General features: G+C 46.7%; 1 protein-coding gene across 3 annotated transcripts in view; it reads right to left on the bottom strand.

Moving 5' to 3' along the window:
- The window catches only part of SNX6 (sorting nexin 6), a 35,667-nt gene extending 16,271 nt beyond the window's left edge, over positions 1–19,396 (bottom strand). Inside the window, exons 1-6 of one of the 3 annotated variants that reach the window (XM_072115517.1) lie at positions 19,267–19,396; positions 19,102–19,152; positions 12,875–12,979; positions 7,071–7,181; positions 4,905–5,026; positions 4,648–4,771 (exon numbers count right to left, since the gene is read on the bottom strand). In XM_072115517.1, coding sequence (XP_071971618.1) covers positions 4,648–4,771; positions 4,905–5,026; positions 7,071–7,181; positions 12,875–12,979; positions 19,102–19,152; positions 19,267–19,272 — 519 coding nt within the window. In that variant the 5' untranslated portion in view covers positions 19,273–19,396. The remainder of the gene's footprint in view (positions 1–4,647; positions 4,772–4,904; positions 5,027–7,070; positions 7,182–12,874; positions 12,980–19,101; positions 19,153–19,266) is intronic. The other 2 variants (XM_072115519.1, XM_072115518.1) reach the window with 2 other exon arrangements.
- Between the last annotated feature and the right edge of the window lie 1,462 nt (positions 19,397–20,858).

Here is a 20,858-nt window from a genome sequence, read left to right as displayed (position 1 = left end):
ACCTGCTCACCTCTTCATAGAAGCAGATGAGGTTAGTTTGACAACTTCTATTCTTAGTAAACCCATGCTGGCTGTCACTTATTATGCTATTTGATGTCACATACTCCGGTATATAGTCTTTTACTAACCCTTCCAGTATTTTCCCCACAATGGAAGTTAAGCTTACAGGCCTGTAATTGCCTGGCGAAGTTCTAGAGCCCTTTTTATATATTGGCACCACATTTGCCTTGCGCCAGTCACTTGGCACCACACCAGACATTACGGAATCCCTGAAGATGTTAGACAGCGGTACAGCAATAACAGAACTGAGTTCTTTAAGAACTCTGGGGTGTAACCCATCTGGTCCAGGAGCTTTGTACACATTGATTTTATTGAGCTTAGATTGGATAATGCCTACATTCAGCCAGTCCACTATATTACAGGGTGCATGACCCGCACTGGCACCACCCACGTCAGAAGTTCTTTCTTCTATCGTATAAACGGAGCTAAAAAACCTATCAAGTATCTCCGCCTTCTCTTGGTCTCCAGTCACCGATGCCCCATTTTCAGAATAAAGGGGTCCAACCTGTTCTGACCCATTTTTTTTGCGTTGATATACCTAAAAAATTTCTTGGGATTTGTTTTACTATCTTTAGCCACCTGTCTTTCATTTTGTATTTTGGCTGATTTGATTTCCTTTTTACAGATTTTGGTAAGTTTTTTGTAAGTATTGAAAGCCTCAGGTGACCCATCAGATTTATATTTTTTAAAGGCCCTCTTTTTCTCTTTAATTGCACTTTTAACTGTAGCTGTAAGCCACGCGGGGTGTGATCTAGCCCGTCTATACTTGTTACCTATTGGAATAAATTTAGAAGTATAAAAACCCAGGATAGATTTGAATTTCTCCCATTTAACATTAGTATCACCATGTGACAGTATCTGATCCCAGTCTATATCCTGTATTGCAGCCCTGAATTTCTGGAAATTAGCCCGCTTAAAATTCAAAGTTTTCGATTTTCCCACCTGTTTCTGTTTTTTAAAGTTTAAGAGGAACATAATTATATTATGATCGCTGTTCCCAAGGGGTTCCCGGACACTGACATTTTGGATAATCTCCTCATTGTTAGAAATCACAAGGTCCAACAATGCGTCACCTCTTGTGGGATCTTCTACCAGCTGCACCATAAAATTATCCTGCAGAAAGTTGATAAAATGTCTCCCCTTCACAGATGAAGACAAGCCCTGACCCCAGTGAATATTTGGAAAGTTAAAGTCTCCCATTATCACTACGGTCCCCTCCTGTGCAGCCCGCTCCATCTGTTTATATTGGTGACCCTCTATTTCCTCAGAGATGTTAGGGGGTCTATAAATTACACCAAAAATAATTTTCTCAAAGCTCTCTTGGCTTTGAATTTCAACACACAAAGTTTCAGCCTCCTCACACTCTTCTGAGACCACTGACTCATTCACAATCGCTTTTAAGTCTCTTCTGACATACAGACTTACACCACCTCCCCTCCTATTTGCCCTGTCTTTCCGAAAGAGTGTAAAACCTTGAATATTAACACCCCAATCATGCGATGCATCGAGCCATGTCTCTGCTACACCAATAACATCTAACTGTTCCTCTAATATCAGGGCCTCAAGCTCGCCCATTTTGCCTGTGATACTTCTGGCATTTGTGAACATACAATTTAATTTTCCACAGTTATTTGTCTGATTTAAAGTAAATTTACTGGCACATATATCCTCACCACTGTTCTGTAACTTGTGGATCTCCTTATTCACTGCCTTGGTCCCACATACACCGCCCACCTCACCACCCACCAACATAACCTGCCCCCTCTCTGACCTGTCTACCCCTTCAGTGTCTTCCTTTTCCTCTTCCCCCGATCCTAGTTTAAATACTCCACCAGTCCTGCTAGGATCTTCTCCCCCAGCACAGCAGCCCCCCTTCCATTTAGGTGCAAGTTATCTGCGGAAAACAGCTTGTACCCCAGTGAAAAGTCAGCCCAATGCTCTAGGAACCCAAATCCCTCTGCTCTACACCAGGATCTGAGCCATGCATTTAACTCCCTGAGCTCCCGCTGTCTGCTCTGTGTAGCGCATGGCACAGGTAGGATTCCGGAGAATACTACCTTGGAGGTCCTTTCCTTAAGCTTTGAACCTAGTTCTTTAAAATTATTCTTCAGGCTCCTCCACCTACCATCTATTCTGTCATTGGTACCAACATGGACCACGACAGCTGGGTCATCCCCAGCCCCTCCCAGTAATTTATCCACCCTTTCCACCACATGCCGAATCCTGGCACCAGGGAGACAGCAAACCATTCGGTTGAGGTGGTCTTGGCGACAAATTATTCTATCCGTCTTCCTGATTATAGAGTCCCCTACAACCACTAGCTGCCTTGGCTTACCTGCACTCCCATCCACCCTACTACTAGCTGGTCTGCTCCCCCGGCTGTGAGGGAGAGCAGGATCCGCTAGGGCTGCCATTTCTGATACTGACGTCCTTACATCATTGCACAATTTAGCAATTTTGCTTGGATGTTCAGAGTCAGAGTTGGCCTTCCTTTTCTTTGACCCCTTCCTACTCCCTCTATTTATAGTAACCCAGCTACCCACCTGGCCCTGCTGGCTTACCTCTCCATCCTCCACTTCTACCCCGCTTATTGCTTGCTCAGTGAGCAGCATACTCCTCTCAAGATTGTCAATTGCTCGCAGCCGTGCAATATCTTCCTCCAGATCTCTAACACGAGCTTCTAGTAGAAAAATATGGGCACATCTGTCACAGCGGTATTCACCCTGGAACTCCTGCTCCAGCAGTGTATACATGCGGCAGAGTGTGCACTGGAGCATACCACCAATCTTGCTAGCCATATCCTAGTAACAAAACAGTGATAAGTATATAAATCAAGAGATATGTAGGTTACTTACAGTTCTGTGGACTTCTCTTTTTCAAACTCCGCTTTTTTCAACTCCACTTAAGTTCACTAGTCACTTGGAATCACAAGCCAAAACTGAGCGAGCTCAAAAGTGAGTTGCTAGACCTTAATTTATCAGGTGTGAACACTAATCCCTCCTCCCAATTAGCAGACCAGGCAAAGAAAGGAAAAAAAAAATCTATTTAAATTGTGACACTAAGAAAAGTGCCTTGCTATTACTTATATACTCAGTCCACAATCACCCAAACAACAGATTCACTCTTAACACACACAAAACTCCGCTTTTTTCAACTCCACTTAAGTTCACTAGCCACTTGAAATCACAAGCCAAAACTAATGCTTATTAGCCAGAAGGGCTCCTGGGGGTGCTACCAAAGCCCCCCTGTGCTGGGAGCTTCACATGCTGTTACATTGTCTCCCCCTCAGAGCTCTTCTGGCTAAAAAGCATTAGTTGATTTTAGAAGGAAGAAGGCCATGGACAACAAATGTAAGAAGATACCACAGTCATGGTAATCTAGGAGTAAGGCCCCTTGAACACTTACAATTTTTTATGGTCTTGTGCTAACCGTACCGTATCTTAATATGGGTAGCACAGGGCCACATTCAATTCAATGGGCAATACGAGCATCCATCTAAATGGCCATATTTCCCAACGCAGCATGTCAGAGCTTTGCAGATGCGCCAGAGGAGATGGGACAGGTCTTATCTTTTGCTGGATTTACGACCAGCGGCCCGGCTTCCTATGGAGAAGGGAGGGGTAAGGAGCACTCACTACCCCCTTCTTCCAGCACCAGAACCCAGGTAAGGCCACAGAGAGCACCACAAACGCATCAGCCTTTTACTTAATGTGTTCATGGTATTTACAAATGGATTCATATGGGAGCAAGCTATTTTACGGAGATGGTTGTCCAACTTTCTTTTTTGATATTGACATTAAAGGGAACCTGTCAGCAGAAATTTACATAATAAACCACTACCAGTATGTCATCAAGCAGCTGAACACCTTCCAGATCATGTTTATTTCATGGCCCAGTGGTAATGTTCAGAAAATCAACTGAAGTGACAGGTAATTTGGTTGTATAAAGTCAAGGAGGCGGAGAGTTTGATACTGAAGTCAAGCTCTCCTCACTTCAGAATGCCCTCTTCCCTGTAACTAGATCTCCTTTATTCTGAGGTGCGGAGAACTTGACTTACATGCTGAGCACTCCTCCTCCATGACTTTATACAACCAATTTACATCTCACTTCAAAGCCTATTTTCTCAATGATGTCCCCACACTGGACCATGAAAGAAACATGCTCTGAAAGGTGTTAATCTGCTTCACAACATACATAATGGTCAATTAGGTCAATTTCTGATGACAGATTCCCTTTAAGTTCCACTGGAGGACTTCACATCCATGCCAAGGTTAACAGCTAGTGGGTAATCGGGTGAGCCGGGTGAGCGATCTTTATACTGACCCGAGTATAAGCTGAGGCCCCAAATTTTCCCACAAAAAACTGGGAAAACCTATCGACTCGAGTATAAGCCGAGGGTGGGAAATGAATTGGTCACAGTCTCCCCAGTATATAGCATGCCAGCCCTCCTTTAGGATATAGTAAAAATTGTGCTAAAAAACTTGGCTTATATGGTGAGTAAAGGACCAGGAAAATGAAGTCCATAAGATCCTATGAATTTTAAAATAATAATGAAACATGCCCGAGATATTCCACCAAGAAACTTACATCCTGGTTGTACTCCAGAAAGACATGGAAGTTCAGATCTTTTCTGAGAATAGGGTGCGCTGCCACACGGCACAAGAAGACTTCATGCATGGCGACGGTTTTCTTGAAAATAGCCAGGTACTCTCTGCAAACACAAAGCCGCACATCCATAATAGGTCTATACCAGCCTCCAAGTCCATAACTTCGCAGGCTGCAACACTGTCTCCCCCTCCCACAGCCTGATGTAATCACAATGAGAGGGTTAAAAAACGACTTACGCTTCAAGCTCCTGTTTCATTTTAGTAAACTCTTCCTTGGTCATCGAACCTTCCCCTTCTCCAAGCTTTTGCAGTTTCTCTCTTGAGGCATCAAAATCCGGTCTGGGAGGGGCGGGTGGGATCTGGAATGAGAATAATGATATTGAAATGAGAATTTATTGAAACAAGTTTAGAGAACTTCCTATTGTCGTGGTGAGGGGCAATATTTTGCCCCATTCTACTAAGCCCTTGCTTTCTGCCTTGCCTCTGTTATTTTAGTGCAATCCTGACATGGTCATGGAGGGTCCCTCCATCCGAAGCGGCATATTCTGACCAGGGTTCCTCACGCTCCAGATAAATTAATTTATCAAGCTAATACACTATGACAAGACGATTTAAAACTACAATATCCTAAAAGAGTCACCTGCCCATGCAAAAGGAAACGAGGACTGGCGACACCCTGCTGCCAAACACTGTGCCAAAAGTTGCTCCTTTAATGCGTTAAACTAGTAATAAACAATAGCGCAAACTTTGCCCAGAAGATATTTACTTTGGATGACTCTCAAGTCATGAATAAGGGCACAAGGTTTTTCCAAGCTCCAAATTCAAGACAGTTGATCAACCTTACTTTTACATCATTTTGCAACAAAAATTTGGCATACATCACAAACAAATCCAAATAACAATTTGTTTCTTTTACTCCAGCAGAGGTGGTCGTATCCAAAGACAATACTAGTAATAGAAGATCGGTGCTGATCTGGATAAACTGCAGCAACGTCAAGAGACCCTGCTGCAGACTTAGGACCTGCGTCAGGTGACATATTAAGTTAATTGGAGGCTGGGTCTACAACTGAGCCACTTATGGCCTCAGCGATCGATGTCTGTCATCATATGCATGTTAGGTATCCCTGCACCTCAAAATTCCAAATCAAAATATAAAAATGATTATTTCATGAGGTGAATGCCGCAAAGCAAAATAACACCAAATCATCACATATAAAAACTGAAATAAAAAGGGCTGGGTCGCCAAGGGGTTAACAAGGGGAGGCGTATGAGATACAATCATCATACACCATAATAGCAATCTATATTCTACCTGATTACCCATTACTGGTATAAGCTTACACCAGCCATTATTATACTGTCTAAGGCCTCATGCAGACGAATGTAAAGAGGAAACATGATCCGCACAATCTGAGGCCGGGTCACAGTCCCCAAAGAGGTCTATGGCATCCGGTCAGGGTGCTGTTAGCACACACTGTCTCAATGCACCATGACGGAAAAATTTATGGCAGGTCTTTTATTTTGACATAATGGGGCAGATTTACTTACCCGGTCCATTCGCGATCCAGCGGCGTTCTCTGCGGTGGATTCGGGTCCGGCCGGGATTCATTAAGGTAGTTCCTCCGACGTCCACCAGGTGGCGCTGCTGCGCTGAAGAGCATCGGAATGCACTCAAGTTCACCGGCCTATTCCTAGTGAAGGTAAGTGCAATCTCCGCGACACTTTTCTTTTTTTAAATGCGGCGGTTTTTCCGAATTCGACTGGTTTTCGTTCGGCCACGCCCTCCAATTTCCGTTGCGTGCATGCCGGCGCCGATGCGCCAAAATCCCGGGGCAATTCAGGGGAAATCGGCGCAAATCGGAAATATTCGGATAACACATCGGGAAAACGCAAATTGGGCCCTTAGTAAATGACCCCCAATGTGGTGCCTGCCTCTTGGCTTTCAATGGAGAGGGGAGGGGTGAGGAGCGCTGACCTCTGTCCTGCACCTGGCTGGATGCTGGTGCAGGCTATGGCCCGGGGCGAGAATCCACTTAATCCACGTAATGTTTGTTGCCAGTGGAGTGTACCCTCCCGTCACCCTATTTTCCAGCACAGATCACCATTTGGCACATGATCCCCTGTAAATGAATGTTATTTTGCTGTACTGTAATTACGCCGTGTTGGGAGTGATATCTCTGCAGCACAGATGGCCTCGGCAGATTTTTACACTCCGGGGAATGTGAAAATAAAATTACACAAATTAAGAGGCGTCAGCTCCTACAGCGCTGCCGGGAAATAAAAAAAAAAACAAGCAATAATGCAGAAAATACACAACAAACTGCGATATATGATTAATCAATATAAAAAAAAGAAAAAAACTATGTATCAGGCCAAAAGCAATGGAGGCTGCGTCCAACTTACGATATATCCGGCATATTCCTCATTTTCCACAAAGGAATCGTGCAGCCATATGAACTCCTCGTGCTGCCGGACCACCGAGAACTCGCTCTGCTTGAAGTTTGGTAGTGAACTCTGTCACGATACAAAACACAAATCCAATAACATGGTCTGCAAAGAAATGGGGGGCACATTTCATAAGAGGATGATAATGGAACGGTGTAGTTTAACCACACAACAAAAAAACTTTAGCAGGAATATCTCAGTATGGCCTTGTAAGCAAAGTGTCCATCATAAGCCCTGGCTGTCTCTAGAATTATAGAAATGTATCGGAAGTTACATTCCCTCTCTTGCCCAGTTTGAAAAGAGGGAGATGGGCAAAAGAGGGGGCATCAGACTTCACGGAAACACCCATAGTGCACCTATATGTGCCAACGCCAGAATAACGGGTTTCTGCCTCTACATACAATCTGATGCCCAAATGAAATCTGCTCCAGATCCTGGTCCAGAACAGAAATCTACCATTAGAATCTATCATGATAAACCAGGGACACTTACTCATAGATCCAGTCCCTGTGACTGTGGTAATCTTCTTATATTTGTCATCCATGGCCTCATTCCTTCTAAAATCAACTTTTCGGATTATGCTACAGAGCCTGAAGGGCTGTGGGGTGTTACCAGAATCCTTCCTTGTTGTAGCTTTACATGCCGTTATAATGTCTTACACCCCCCATCTGCCTGATGTAATCTCACTGCAGCAATGCACAGTGGGAGGGGGGGGGGGCATTGCTCCTGCACAGTTTAACAGCCTGTGAAGCAGGTGCCTCTTTTTCATTAGCAGAATTCTAAAAATTTATATTGTAAGGACGGAGGCCATGGATAACAAATATAAAATTATTACCACAGTCACATAGCCTGGGTCTACGAGTAAATGTCCCTGGTTTATCCATGCTTAATTTTTGAACGTAGTTTTCCTTTTATGTTGAATTTACACAAACATATGGCCGGCGCGTAAAGAGGAGGAGGGATGACGCCTCCCCTCTCCATAGAGATGCACTGCATACGGGCCGTGCACACAGGGAAAGGGGGACGAGTGTGCCCCCCCTCACACCATCTAGGGGGAACTTTGTACGGTCTCATACGTTCGTGAATTCGGCCTTAGTCTGGAGAGTTTCTATAGACAAACACGATTATGATCAAGGACAAATTTTCCAATGTATAAATAAAATGCAGGACCATGAAAGTAAAGTCCTTTTAAATAGAACCCACTGTACTACTAGTCCAATGTCAGAATGAAGCCTTATTAACGCTTGCAGATGTCTTTGCATGCACACAGATGCAGGGAATACAGGCGGTTCCATGGGTAACTTACAAGTTAGGTTCTGTAGGTTTGTTCTTAAGTTGAATTTGTATGTAAGTCGGAACTGCATACTTTATATTTTTTTGGTCTCTGTGACAATTGGATTTTAAAAATGTTGGGTTGTCATAAGAACCAGGATTCACAATAAAGCTTCATTACAGACACATGTGATAACCGTTATAGATGTTTATTGTAGCCCAAGACTGAGGCATAGATAATAACCAACATCCAGAGGTCCGTTTGTAACTAGGGATCAGCTGTAAGTCGGGTGTTCTTAAGTAGGGGACCACCTGTACACACAATATCTAACTCACTTCCAACATAGAAGTCTATGGAGAGGGGACAGGATATAGGAGGAAGGGAAACCCACAACACAGTGTATTATATGTTGTCTCACTCTGTAGTGGTAAAGTTTTCTAACTAAAAATAGGAAGGGAGGACTCAATTCGGTATAGAAAGAAGCCGAGTTATATTCACTTGGAATCTAAATTGATAAAATAAATGGTTCTTTTGTTCGCTTTTAGTGGTTTAGTGAATAATGCTTTAAAGTGTAGGAGGGGGGTTTGTAAAAGAAAAATTTCTTCATTATCACATATCTTGTGTGAGAGACACATGACCCCCTATCAGAGGAGCTTTCATCTGTCTTACAACACCCAAAATTGTTCAATTAGGAAGACAAAAAAAATTCCTGTTTAAAATAAGGACACTCCAGGGTAAAAATGCAGACGTCTTGGTGGGGTGCAGCCCAAAATGTTAATTAATTCTGGTGTGTGTCTTATATGCTGCAAAAGACTAACATCTCCCAATCCATAAACCAAAAAGAGCCAGTAGCAGTGCAATGTCCACCACATGCTGCTTTGTACACAAGACCTTGGGTACCTGCCAGACCAAAGAACAGATCTACTAGAACAGTGATGGCAAACCTTTTAGAGACCGAGCGCCCAAACTACAATCAAGACCCGCTTATTTATCGCAAAGTGCCAACACAGAAATTTAATTTGTGATTTATACTCCCTACTCTGTCACAGTTTTCATTGATACCAGCACCCTGAGGACACCAATAAAGCAGAAAATAGTCCCAGGTAGCACTGTCACTTTAAAATACCTCTGTGCACAGCAAGTCTGGGACTGCAGGAAGTTACCTGAAGTCATCTCTGGTGATGGCCTGAGTGCCCACAGAAAGGGCTCTGAGTGCCACCTCTGGCACCAGTGCCATAGGTTAGCCATCACTGTACTAGAACATCCGGATGTCGGTGGTTTGATGTTCTATAATCCATTAAAGGGGTTTCCAAGACTTCTGTAATAACTTAAGTGATTCTTCTTATTGATCCTTCAATGTTATTATTCAAACACCTTTTAGCCTTCGGTGATGGCACATTTCTGGAGACTGAACCCCCCCCTTTCATTTTGAAAGGAAAGGAGACTGGTGCTAAATGCATTGCTCCCATCTCAGAGATGAAGCTGGTGGAGGTGAATTATGGTTACACCTGGCACTTTGTTTTGTATGGTATTTATGGCTAGCAAAAGGATATCAATGAAAGAATACCATCACAGTCCGAACAAAAATATTTATTAACCTTGAGTGTAAGGCCCCTTTCACACGCATGTTCTGCGCATGCTTTTGATGTGCAGAACTTGCATTGCAATTTGACCCATTGTAATTTACAGGTTTTTTTCAGACTTGCATCCTTTTTCACACACATGTGCGTTTTTTTAAAAAAAATCTCTTCATTCTCTACTTTTGCAAGTCACGTGCATGAAAAACGCACCATACAAGTCTACGGAGATGCATCAAAACCGCATTGCACTCTGAGACACATGCAAATCCAATGCAAGTGCAATGCGTTTTTTACTGATCAATTGCCATAGAAAAGATAGAGCTCAGTCCTGAGTCTTTTTCAGGCGCGTTATCTGCGTGTGAAAAAACGCATTGAAAACGTGCATGAAAAACTGAGACACTGAACAAACTGACTGAAAAGTGATTGAACTCTGATGCAAAATGTCAGTTTTTCACTGACCAAACCCTGACACATCAGACTCTGGTGTGATCTGCAACGCAAGTGTGAAAGAGGCCGAAACAGCACTAACATTTTTCCAGAAGGGTAATAATACTCCTCTCACAATTTTTGAGGAGTATTTTTAACCGAGGAGGAGTACGAAATTTTCACTAATAAATGTATAACTCCTAGCGTGTATATATATATATTGTTAAGAGACGTCTATTAATACAAGGAAAAAGTTACCGCTCCTGTTTTCTGTGCTTAAAAGGGTTTTCCCACAAATTCAAGTTAGGCCCTATCTACGGGATAGGGATTAATTTGAATTCTCAGGAGAACTCCTTTAGGGCACATTCACACATTTTTTAATGCGTTTTTGACGTATCCAAAGGCTTCACGTGTTGAAGTAACACTGCGTTTTAGCCAATGCAATGGAAACGTAATGTTACTTCAGCATGTGATCAAGGTTGAAGCCTTTGGAATGCGTAAAAAATGCAACGCATCGTGTGAATGCGCCCTCAAATAGCAAGTATGTATTAAACGAGTGGTGCCTTCACACATGGTGTTTTCAAACACATCAGGACAGCTGAGAAGAGATTTGCCTAAGTACATTGCTGTATACATTGTGTTAACAAAACACAAGCATCAACACAATTTTATTGCGTTTTGTAAATGAAATGTTGACACCAAGGTAATTAGTCAAATCTCTTCTCAGCTGTTGTGATGCGTTTGAAAACGTATGTAATAACCTCACCCTTAGGCTACATTCACACTACCATATGGGGGACGTATGTACGGCCGCAAGCTTGCGGCTGTACATGTCCTCAATAGATGGCAATGGCCGCACGGAGCGATACGGCTCAGTACATGGGAAAATGACATGTCTTACCCCGTGCTACGGCCAGTACCCAATGCATTTTAATGGAGAGGGGTAGGGTGACCCCCTCCTCCTCTCCGTGGCACCGAACGCATGCCTGCACGGCTACGGCCTAGCGGGCATACGTTTGTGTGAATACTGCCTTATTGTCTACAGAGCAGACTATGGCTAATGGCGGCCTCCAGACCAGTCTGGGGCTGATGCTGCTGAAATTTTATTTAATTTATTTTCTGCGGTTTGGGAACAACTTTTGTTTTTTTGTTTACAGGGGCACATTTAGGGAGGAACACATAATATATGTGTGGCTTGCTTTACTCAAATATATATCACAGATAACAGGGATCTAATGGTAAGAGCCCATTGGATCACTGTCATCAGTGATCTGTATACAGAGACCTGCAGAGAGGATGCACAGCACCTTCCCTGCAGCCTCTCACTGTATACAGGGGCTGCTGTGACTGATAATAATAGTCCCCTGTCACAGTACATGATCGGGCTGTCACATAGACAGCACGATCCTGTTACTGGCTGTGTGCACGATCGCACACAGATCATGAGCACAGCCCCAGCAACAGATATCCCGGGCTACCCCTCACTTGGCTCCTCCCCCACCCATCGCTCGGCGCTCCGCGGGAGAGACTCAGACGGTGAGAAGGAAGTCCCTCCCTGTCCTGCCTCCAGCCACTCAGCGCTGCAATCCTGCAGAGAATATCTTGCAAGATCGCAGCCCGCACCGTCACCTCTTGGAAGCGGCAGCTCACAGGATAATCACCAAGCGTATTAATACGCTTGGTGATTTTTTGGGGGGAGTAAATCAGCCTCTAAACGCGTCTATGACGCGCGTAGAGGCGTTATCGCGACCTCTGGGCCGAAGGGTTTTCCTTTACAAAAAAAAAAAACACTTGCTATGACTAAAAGACTCTCACAATGTCAGTGAGATACTTGTTTATACAACCTCAAGGACAATTGCCCCAATACTTAACTCACAGGTAACCCCTCTAAGCTGCAGGAGGTACTATTACATTATTTTTGGCAGCAATGACGCGCAGCTGCAGAGGGGCAGCAATGACGTGGAGCTAAAAAAAACTGTAGCATTTAAGCAAAACTACAAAGTGTAGCAATAAAGCTGGGCTGTAAAAGTCCAGTGATGAAGCTGAGGTTTAAAAACACACCAATACAGTGCAGCATTCAAGCTATTGAGCCAGTTAACGAAGACTTTGTCCACTGTATAGCAAATACGTTTTCCAAGGTGTTAAAGGTAAAAAAATACTTGCTTTTGCTACCTTGAAAGGCAGCCCCCTTAACACCAAGTATCACCTACAAGAAGAATTCCCTAGTGGAGCATCTATGGCTTTAAGTCTCCACATGCCTTTAAGGTGGCCTTTATTGGCAATCTCTCCTTAAGGAGCATACCTACTGTCTGTCCACTGTATAGCAGCAGTGCTCAGGGGTGCAGTTCAGCGTCTATCCTCTTGAACAGAAGCTAAATTGTACTCTCCCGGCACTGCAGCTATATTCTAGGAGGGTCTTGTGTATAGGTCATCAGTATCACAGATGCTTACAAGAAAGGTATTACAAGAAACCAAGCACCTACCTTTGTATGGACTGTGAATTTCACCTTGTCTCTCTCGCTTAATGCATCAGATATATCAACCTGCAGGGTGGCATCAGGCTGCAGATCTACATTAATTGCCCGTGGCTTTAAGAGAATGAAAAAAAAAAAAAGTTTAAGATAAGAAAGCATTTACTCTAAAAATGCCCCAAAAACAGTAAACATTGACAAGCAAGTGACAGGTGCAAACACAGTAAAGAAAGCAGAGTCAATATCCAATCTACATAAATGTACTCAATGGGGGTCATTTACTAAGGGCCCGAATTGCTATGTTTCGTCGGGTTCCCCGAAAATTACCGGTTCGCGCCGGGTTTTTGACGCACGCAATCGGATTGTGGTGCATCGGCGCCGGCATGCACGAGACGGAAATGGGGGGCGTGGCCGTTGGAAAACCCGACGGATTCGGAAAAACCGCGCAATTTTTTAAAAAAAAATGTGTCGCTTACCTGCACCCAAGATAGGACAATGAACTCCAGCAGACCTCGGCGCAGCAGCGACACCTGGTGGACATCGGGCGCACGACCTTAGTGAATCACCGGAAGACCCGGATACTCGACAGGGAACGCGCCGCTGGATCGCGAATGGACCGGGTAAGTAAATCTTCCCCAATATCTCCCATACTCTGCCCATTGGCAGGTCTGCAAAAATGCCTTATTGCTAGTATGATCCTACAGAAAACGTCCTATAACTCTTCCTTACCAACCCAGACAATGAATACTGGTTCAGTACAAGTTCAGTCAGTAACCAAATAAACGTATAGGTCGGCATAGTAATAGTAAATTAAGGATGAACTATTGACAAATGTATCACATTTATAAATACCAGACGAGAGGTGTGACTTCCATAACAAGAAGGAAGATGCAGCTCACCATTGTTGGCCCTTGCTGACCTCTCTATGTAGTGGGGTGACACATCCAGCACTTCCTTGCTGTATCCCAATAAAGTTTGTCCCACTGCAGGGGACGGGTGTTTTTTTTTTTCTTTTTTTAGCCCCACATTCTAGAATCTCAGTAAGGCTCCATGCATGCAACCATACTCACGCCCCCACCTCCTTTAGACGGCAATGGGCACACAGAGAGGTACAGTGCAGCACACATGCGGCTCCGTACACAGGGAAAAGATAGGACATGTCCAATTTTTCCCGTGTTACGGCGCCGGGCATCGCTATGGAGAGGGGAGGGGTCACAACTCTTCCTTCATTGTGGAAAGGAAGCCTTAGTCCCACTGCCCCATTCACACAGGTAAACCGCAACCCTCAGTATTTGTAGGAATTTTTTTAGTGGATAACCCACTTTGAATATTCCTTGTAAGGCCCAACATTAAGGTTTGGATTAAGTCCAGTTGCAGTCTGTGGTATATGGACCATATGTCAGTTATACTTGCCAGCCTGGACCCATTGCAAGGACTCAGAACCAGACAGCTAGGAGTGTCTCTACCTCCTGGCAGGTCTACTAGGAATCATATTTTTTGATTTTCCACAGGGTAGCAGGGAATATAGATGGCATAATAATAATAATTCTTTATTTATATAGCCCCTACAGATTACGCAGCGCTGCACAAAGCATGTCAAACTGTTTCCTGTCCCCATGGGGCTCACAATCTAAACAACCTAACAGTATGTTTTGGAGTGTGGGAGGAAACCGGAGGACCCGGAGAAAACCCACGCAAACATGGAGAAAACATACAGGATTCAAACCCAAGACCCCAGCGCTGCAAGGCAGAAGTGCTACAAGCTCAGCCACCGTGCTGCCCTATATTCAGTCACCAAAGAACATTCAAGGAGTATTCCTGCCTGAGTAAAAGTGAGCAACCCCTTCAAAGCTACAACTATGGACAGGATAAGTCATTAAATTGAAATAAGTGCACCATCTGGCACATGCGTGAACAGATGATAGAACCACTGTCAACAGCACTGCTACCTACTACATGTAACCACATGCAGACAGCTCTGTCCCACTGAAGTAAATGGGGGGTAAGCTTGTATGGCTGATACACCTGGACAGAGCTGTCTCTTAGGCTCCATGTAGTGAAGATCAGGGCTGCCGGATGCACCATCCTCTGTTTGGAGGCCGTGTCTGGAGTCACACCCTCACTGATCGCATATTATTGACCTATCCTATGGACTGGCAGGGAGCGTATGGTGCTCCACACGAGTCCAGGCTCTCCAGGTATGAGATGCTAGAGGTATTCCATTTTAAGTTATCTTCTCGGGCGTCTCAGTAAGACTTCCCACTACGTGACACAGTCGGCACTTGATAACTTGTTCAGTTTAATAATCAATGAGAAACAGTCACTTAAAATGTTTAGAATTCTTTTACCGGAACAGAAAAAAAAAACTCAACTTCTCAACGGTGAAAGGATAACTGATTAGCTGTGAACACTAAGACATCTATCCGGAGAATCATTCCGAGCATGACAGTAAGCGCAGAGGTCGTGCGCCACACCAAGCTCCCATTCTCTATGTAACTGCGGATGAAACCAGGGAACATCCATGGAAGATCGGAGCGCGGCTACAGTCACATTACAGCAGTCATTCTACATAGGAATCTATTTGGTTGCCATCTGTACACATAGGGGCAGATTTACTTACCCGGTCCTGTTGCGATCCAGCGGTGCGTTCGCAGTGGAGGATTCGGGTCTTCCGGCGATTCACTAAGGTCGTGCGCCCGATGTCCACTAGGTGTCGCTGCTGCGCCGAATTCCGTCGGAGTTCACTGAAGTTCACCGTCCTACCCTGGGTGCAGGTAAGCGCATGTCAAGCGACACTTTTTTTTTTTTTTTTAAATACGGTGGTTTTTCCCGAATCCGTCTGTTTTTCTTACGGCCACGCCCCCGATTTACGTTGCGTGCATGTCGGCGCCGATGCGCAACTATCCGATCGCGTGCGGCAAAATCCCGGGGCAATTCAGGGAAAATATTCGGGTAACGCAACGGAAAAAAGCGATTCGGGCCCTTAGTAAATGACCCCCATAGAGTTTTTGGCACGTTCCATGAGATTTCTGTCTGCCTCTCACACTGTGTACTATACAGATTTTTGTAGTAGAAATGGTCAATAATGTCCTAGGAGAGGCTTTTGATATGTTCGTGGGTTCCAAAAAGCTGCAGGGAATAGTTCATATACTCCAATATAAGCCGACCTAAATATGCAAATGTATTGTCTCAAGTATAAGCCTAAATTTACTTATTCCTTTCTAATACAGTGGAATCTTGGATTACGAGCAGAATTTTCTACTAAGACATGTTCAATACAAATCGCTCATATCAAAGCAAGTTTTCCCATAGGAAATCCTTGAAACACAGATGATTGGTTCCACAATGACCAAATACCTTGGATTACAAGCAGAATTTGTGCTCGTATATCAAAAGCAAGTTTTCCCATAGGAAATAATTGAAACGGAGACAATTCGTTACACACCTCAAAAATATTTAGTTATATGTAGTGCAACACTCATCAATATTGTCACATATGGTGGAGTGATAGAGGGAGGTACAGTGCAGTAGGGGATGGGGAGGGATCACATGACGCTTGGATTATGACATTTTGCTTGTAAACCCAATTTTTGTAAAAATGCTAAACATTTGCAGACCAAGTTACTTGTAATCCAAGGCTCCACTGTACTTATTTAGAGAGGGGGTCACTTTAGCGCCACCAATGGTGACATAAACAACGTAAGCCACACTACAAACCCATCACACATATCCAATCATTTGGGATTTTTGCCTCTTATTTCCAAAGTAAGGCAGCAACTTGTAATTCTTGTTTCAGCACCAGTACTGGATAAAGTGTTATGGACAGACCCCATTGTCTATATTTGGGTCTTGCTCTTTGCTATGAAGATTCTGTAGGATTTTTACAAGTGTCACCTACATCACTATGGACTCCATCATAAAGCCTTGTTCACACCAGCACCAGGAGAGAACGGCAATACTGGCGCCAGTGCAAAATGTTTGTGTGTGTGTGTGTGTGTGAACAGCGCCCAAGTCACTGGCTACTCACAACCTGCACATCATGAGCAGGGGCACCACCACACAGGCTGGTACATGCCAGGGGCACCACCACACACACACAGGCTGGTACATGCCAGGGGCACCACCACACACACACAGGCTGGTACATGCCAGGGGCACCACCACACACACACAGGCTGGTACATGCCAGGGGCACCACCACACACACACAGGCTGGTACATGCCAGGGGCACCACCACACACACACAGGCTGGTACATGCCATGGGCACCACCACACACACACAGGTTGGTACATGCCATGGGCACCACCACACACACAGGCTGGTACATGCCAGGGGCACCACACACACACAGGTGGGTACATGCCAGGGGCACCACACACACACAGGTGGGTACATGCCAGGGGCACCACCACACACACACACACAGGCTGGTACATGCCAGGGGCATCACCACACACACACAGGCTGGTACATGCCAGGGGCACCACCACACACACACAGGCTGGTACATGCCAGGGGCATCACCACACACACAGGCTGGTACATGCCAGGGGCACCACCACACACACAGGCTGGTACATGCCAGGGGCACCACACACACACACACACACACACAGGCTGGTACATGCCAGGGGCATCATCACACACACACAGGCTGGTACATGCCAGGGGCACCACCACACACACAGGCTGGTACATGCCAGGGGCACCACACACACACACACACACAGGCTGGTACATGCCAGGGGCACCACCACACACACACAGGCTGGTACATGCCAGGGGCACCACCACACACACACAGGCTGGTACATGCCAGGGGCACCCCCACACACACAGGCTGGTACATGCCAGGGGCACCACCACACACAGGCTGGTACATGCCAGGGGCACCACCACACACAGGCTGGTACATGCCAGGGGCACCCTCACACACACAGGCTGGTACATGCCAGGGGCACCACCACACACACACACAGGCTGGTACATGCCAGGGGCACCCCCACACACACAGGCTGGTACATGCCAGGGGCACCACCACACACACACAGGCTGGTACATGCCAGGGGCATCACCACACACACAGGCTGGTACATGCCAGGGGCACCACCACACACACAGGCTGGTACATGCCAGGGGCACCACACACACACACACACACAGGCTGGTACATGCCAGGGGCATCATCACACACACACAGGCTGGTACATGCCAGGGGCACCACCACACACACAGGCTGGTACATGCCAGGGGCACCACACACACACACACACAGGCTGGTACATGCCAGGGGCACCACCACACACACACAGGCTGGTACATGCCAGGGGCACCACCACACACACACAGGCTGGTACATGCCAGGGGCACCACCACACACACACAGGCTGGTACATGCCAGGGGCACCACCACACACACACAGGCTGGTACATGCCAGGGGCACCACCACACACACACAGGCTGGTACATGCCAGGGGCACCACCACACACACACAGGCTGGTACATGCCAGGGGCACCACCACACACACACAGGCTGGTACATGCCAGGGGCACCACCACACACACACAGGCTGGTACATGCCAGGGGCACCCCCACACACACAGGCTGGTACATGCCAGGGGCACCACCACACACACAGGCTGGTACATGCCAGGGGCACCACCACACACACAGGCTGGTACATGCCAGGGGCACCACCACACACACACAGGCTGGTACATGCCAGGGGCACCACCACACACACACAGGCTGGTACATGCCAGGGGCACCACCACACACACACAGGCTGGTACATGCCAGGGGCACCCTCACACACACAGGCTGGTACATGCCAGGGGCACCACCACACACACACAGGCTGGTACATGCCAGGGGCACCACCACACACACACAGGCTGGTACATGCCAGGGGCACCCCCACACACACAGGCTGGTACATGCCAGGGGCACCACCACACACACAGGCTGGTACATGCCAGGGGCACCCCCACACACACAGGCTGGTACATGCCAGGGGCACCACACACACACAGGCTGGTACATGCCAGGGGCATCATCACACACACAGGCTGGTACATGCCAGGGGCATCACCACACCCTGCCCTGTGCCCTGCTGCCCCTCCTGTAGGGTCACTGTGCACGGGGCGCCCTCCCCCTGAGAGAATAGGGCAGTGCCCACCTGCCAGTGCCCTGTAAGATGCCAGTCATAGAGGGGGGTATATGTGGCCACTTACCGCTCTGTCCTCCTCTGACAGGAAGTCGGGTCCGTCATCCAGGCCTTCCTGCTGCAGAGAAACAACAAGAGAGCCCGTTACCGAGCAGCGGCGCTCCGTTATATCACCCCGTGCACTAGAGGCCAGCTAGCGGTACCCAGCGCCCGCCCTGCCCCCGCTACTCACCATCATGGCTGAGACAAGTCACTGCCAGGCAGGGGACGGACTCCAACCGATGAACGGGGGGAGGAGGAGGAGAGATGGCGGCCGGGGCACGTGACAGGAGGCGGGGTCACAGTGACAGCGGCACAGGACGGCGACCACCGCTTACAGGAGGCCGCAGGGTCACGTGGTGCGGAGAGAGCGGCCGCCATGATGGTTAAGGGCAGAAAAGGCAAATGGGTAAAGAGCGGAGTTTTTGTTGCAGGTCCTTTGACTAGTCAGTCGGTGATCTCAATAAACCGTTCTAGTATATGTGATTCATTACAACACTAGACAGACTTATACTGCGCCAGATTTATCACTGTGTCTGAAGCTGTGCCATCAATCTAGTTTAGTATTAAACTGTAGATGTCCTTGGACCTCTAGTGGTTTGTTTATCAGAAAACTGAGCCAAAATGTTCATACAGCTGTGATCACATGAGGCAGTGCCTGTACATGTATTCACTGCATAGTGATACTCCGTAAGGGGGAAGGCAGAAGCTGTAATAAAGTCTTCTGCCTTTCCCTAGGACAGTGATGGCTAACCTATGGCACGGGTGCCAGAGATGGCACTCAGAGCCCTTTCTGTGGGCACTCAGGCCATCACCAGAGATAACTCCAGGTATCTACCTGTAGTCCCAGACAGCCCAGGACTTGCTGTGCACAGAGGTATTTTAAAGTGACAGCTCTACCTGGGACTATTTTCTGCTTTATTGGTGTCCTCAGAGTGCTGGTATCAATGAAAACTGTGACAGTGAGGCCCGTTCCACACTTGCGAGTGTGATGCGATGAACTCGCATCACACTTGCAACGCAAGCTGCCGGGAACGCACGGCCCGAACGCTGCACACCGGGACTGCACTGACATGCTGAGTTCACTCCCGCGGTGCAGCGTTCAGGCCGTGCGTTCCCGGCAGCTTGCGTTGCGAGTGTGAGGTGAGTTCTTCGCATCACACTCGCAAGTGTGGAACGGGCCTGAAGGGAGTATAAATCACAAATTAAATTTCTGTGTTGGCACTTTGCGATAAATAAGCGGGTCTTTGTTGTAGTTTACCATCACTGCCCTAGGATCTCTGACAGTCAGAGACCTCGTCCTGCTATCAGCGCAGAAGCAACATTCAAAGACGTCAACGCAGACCGGGCACTGCAGCTGACCATTAAAGTCAGTGAGCGAATATAATTTAGGCCCTATCCACAGGATAAGGCCTAACTTGCTGATGGGTGGGGGTCTCAATGATAAGACCCCCACAGATCACAAAAATGAAGGGTCCAATGGGGTCCCATGTACATCACTCGGACCCCTGGTCGCCCCATGAGAGGTCACACATGACGTTCTGCTTCATTCTTCTCTATGGAGCTGACGAAGATCGGTGAGTAAGGCACTCGGACCCCTCGTTTTCGCAGCGCTACGGTATGAGACAATGCAAGAAAACAGGTTCTGGTTACCAATGCTCACATTTCCGTAGAAACAGATACACAATCAGGCCGAGGCCCTCCCCTGTACCCTAGTACAGGTGGTCCCCTACTTAAGAATACCCGACTTACAGACAACCCGTAGTTACAAACACACCTCTGGTA

Source organism: Engystomops pustulosus, chromosome 7 (assembly GCF_040894005.1).
Source record: "Engystomops pustulosus chromosome 7, aEngPut4.maternal, whole genome shotgun sequence".
In the NCBI taxonomy this organism is placed as follows: domain Eukaryota; kingdom Metazoa; phylum Chordata; class Amphibia; order Anura; family Leptodactylidae; genus Engystomops; species Engystomops pustulosus.
This window is presented reverse-complemented; position numbering and strand designations above follow the sequence as displayed.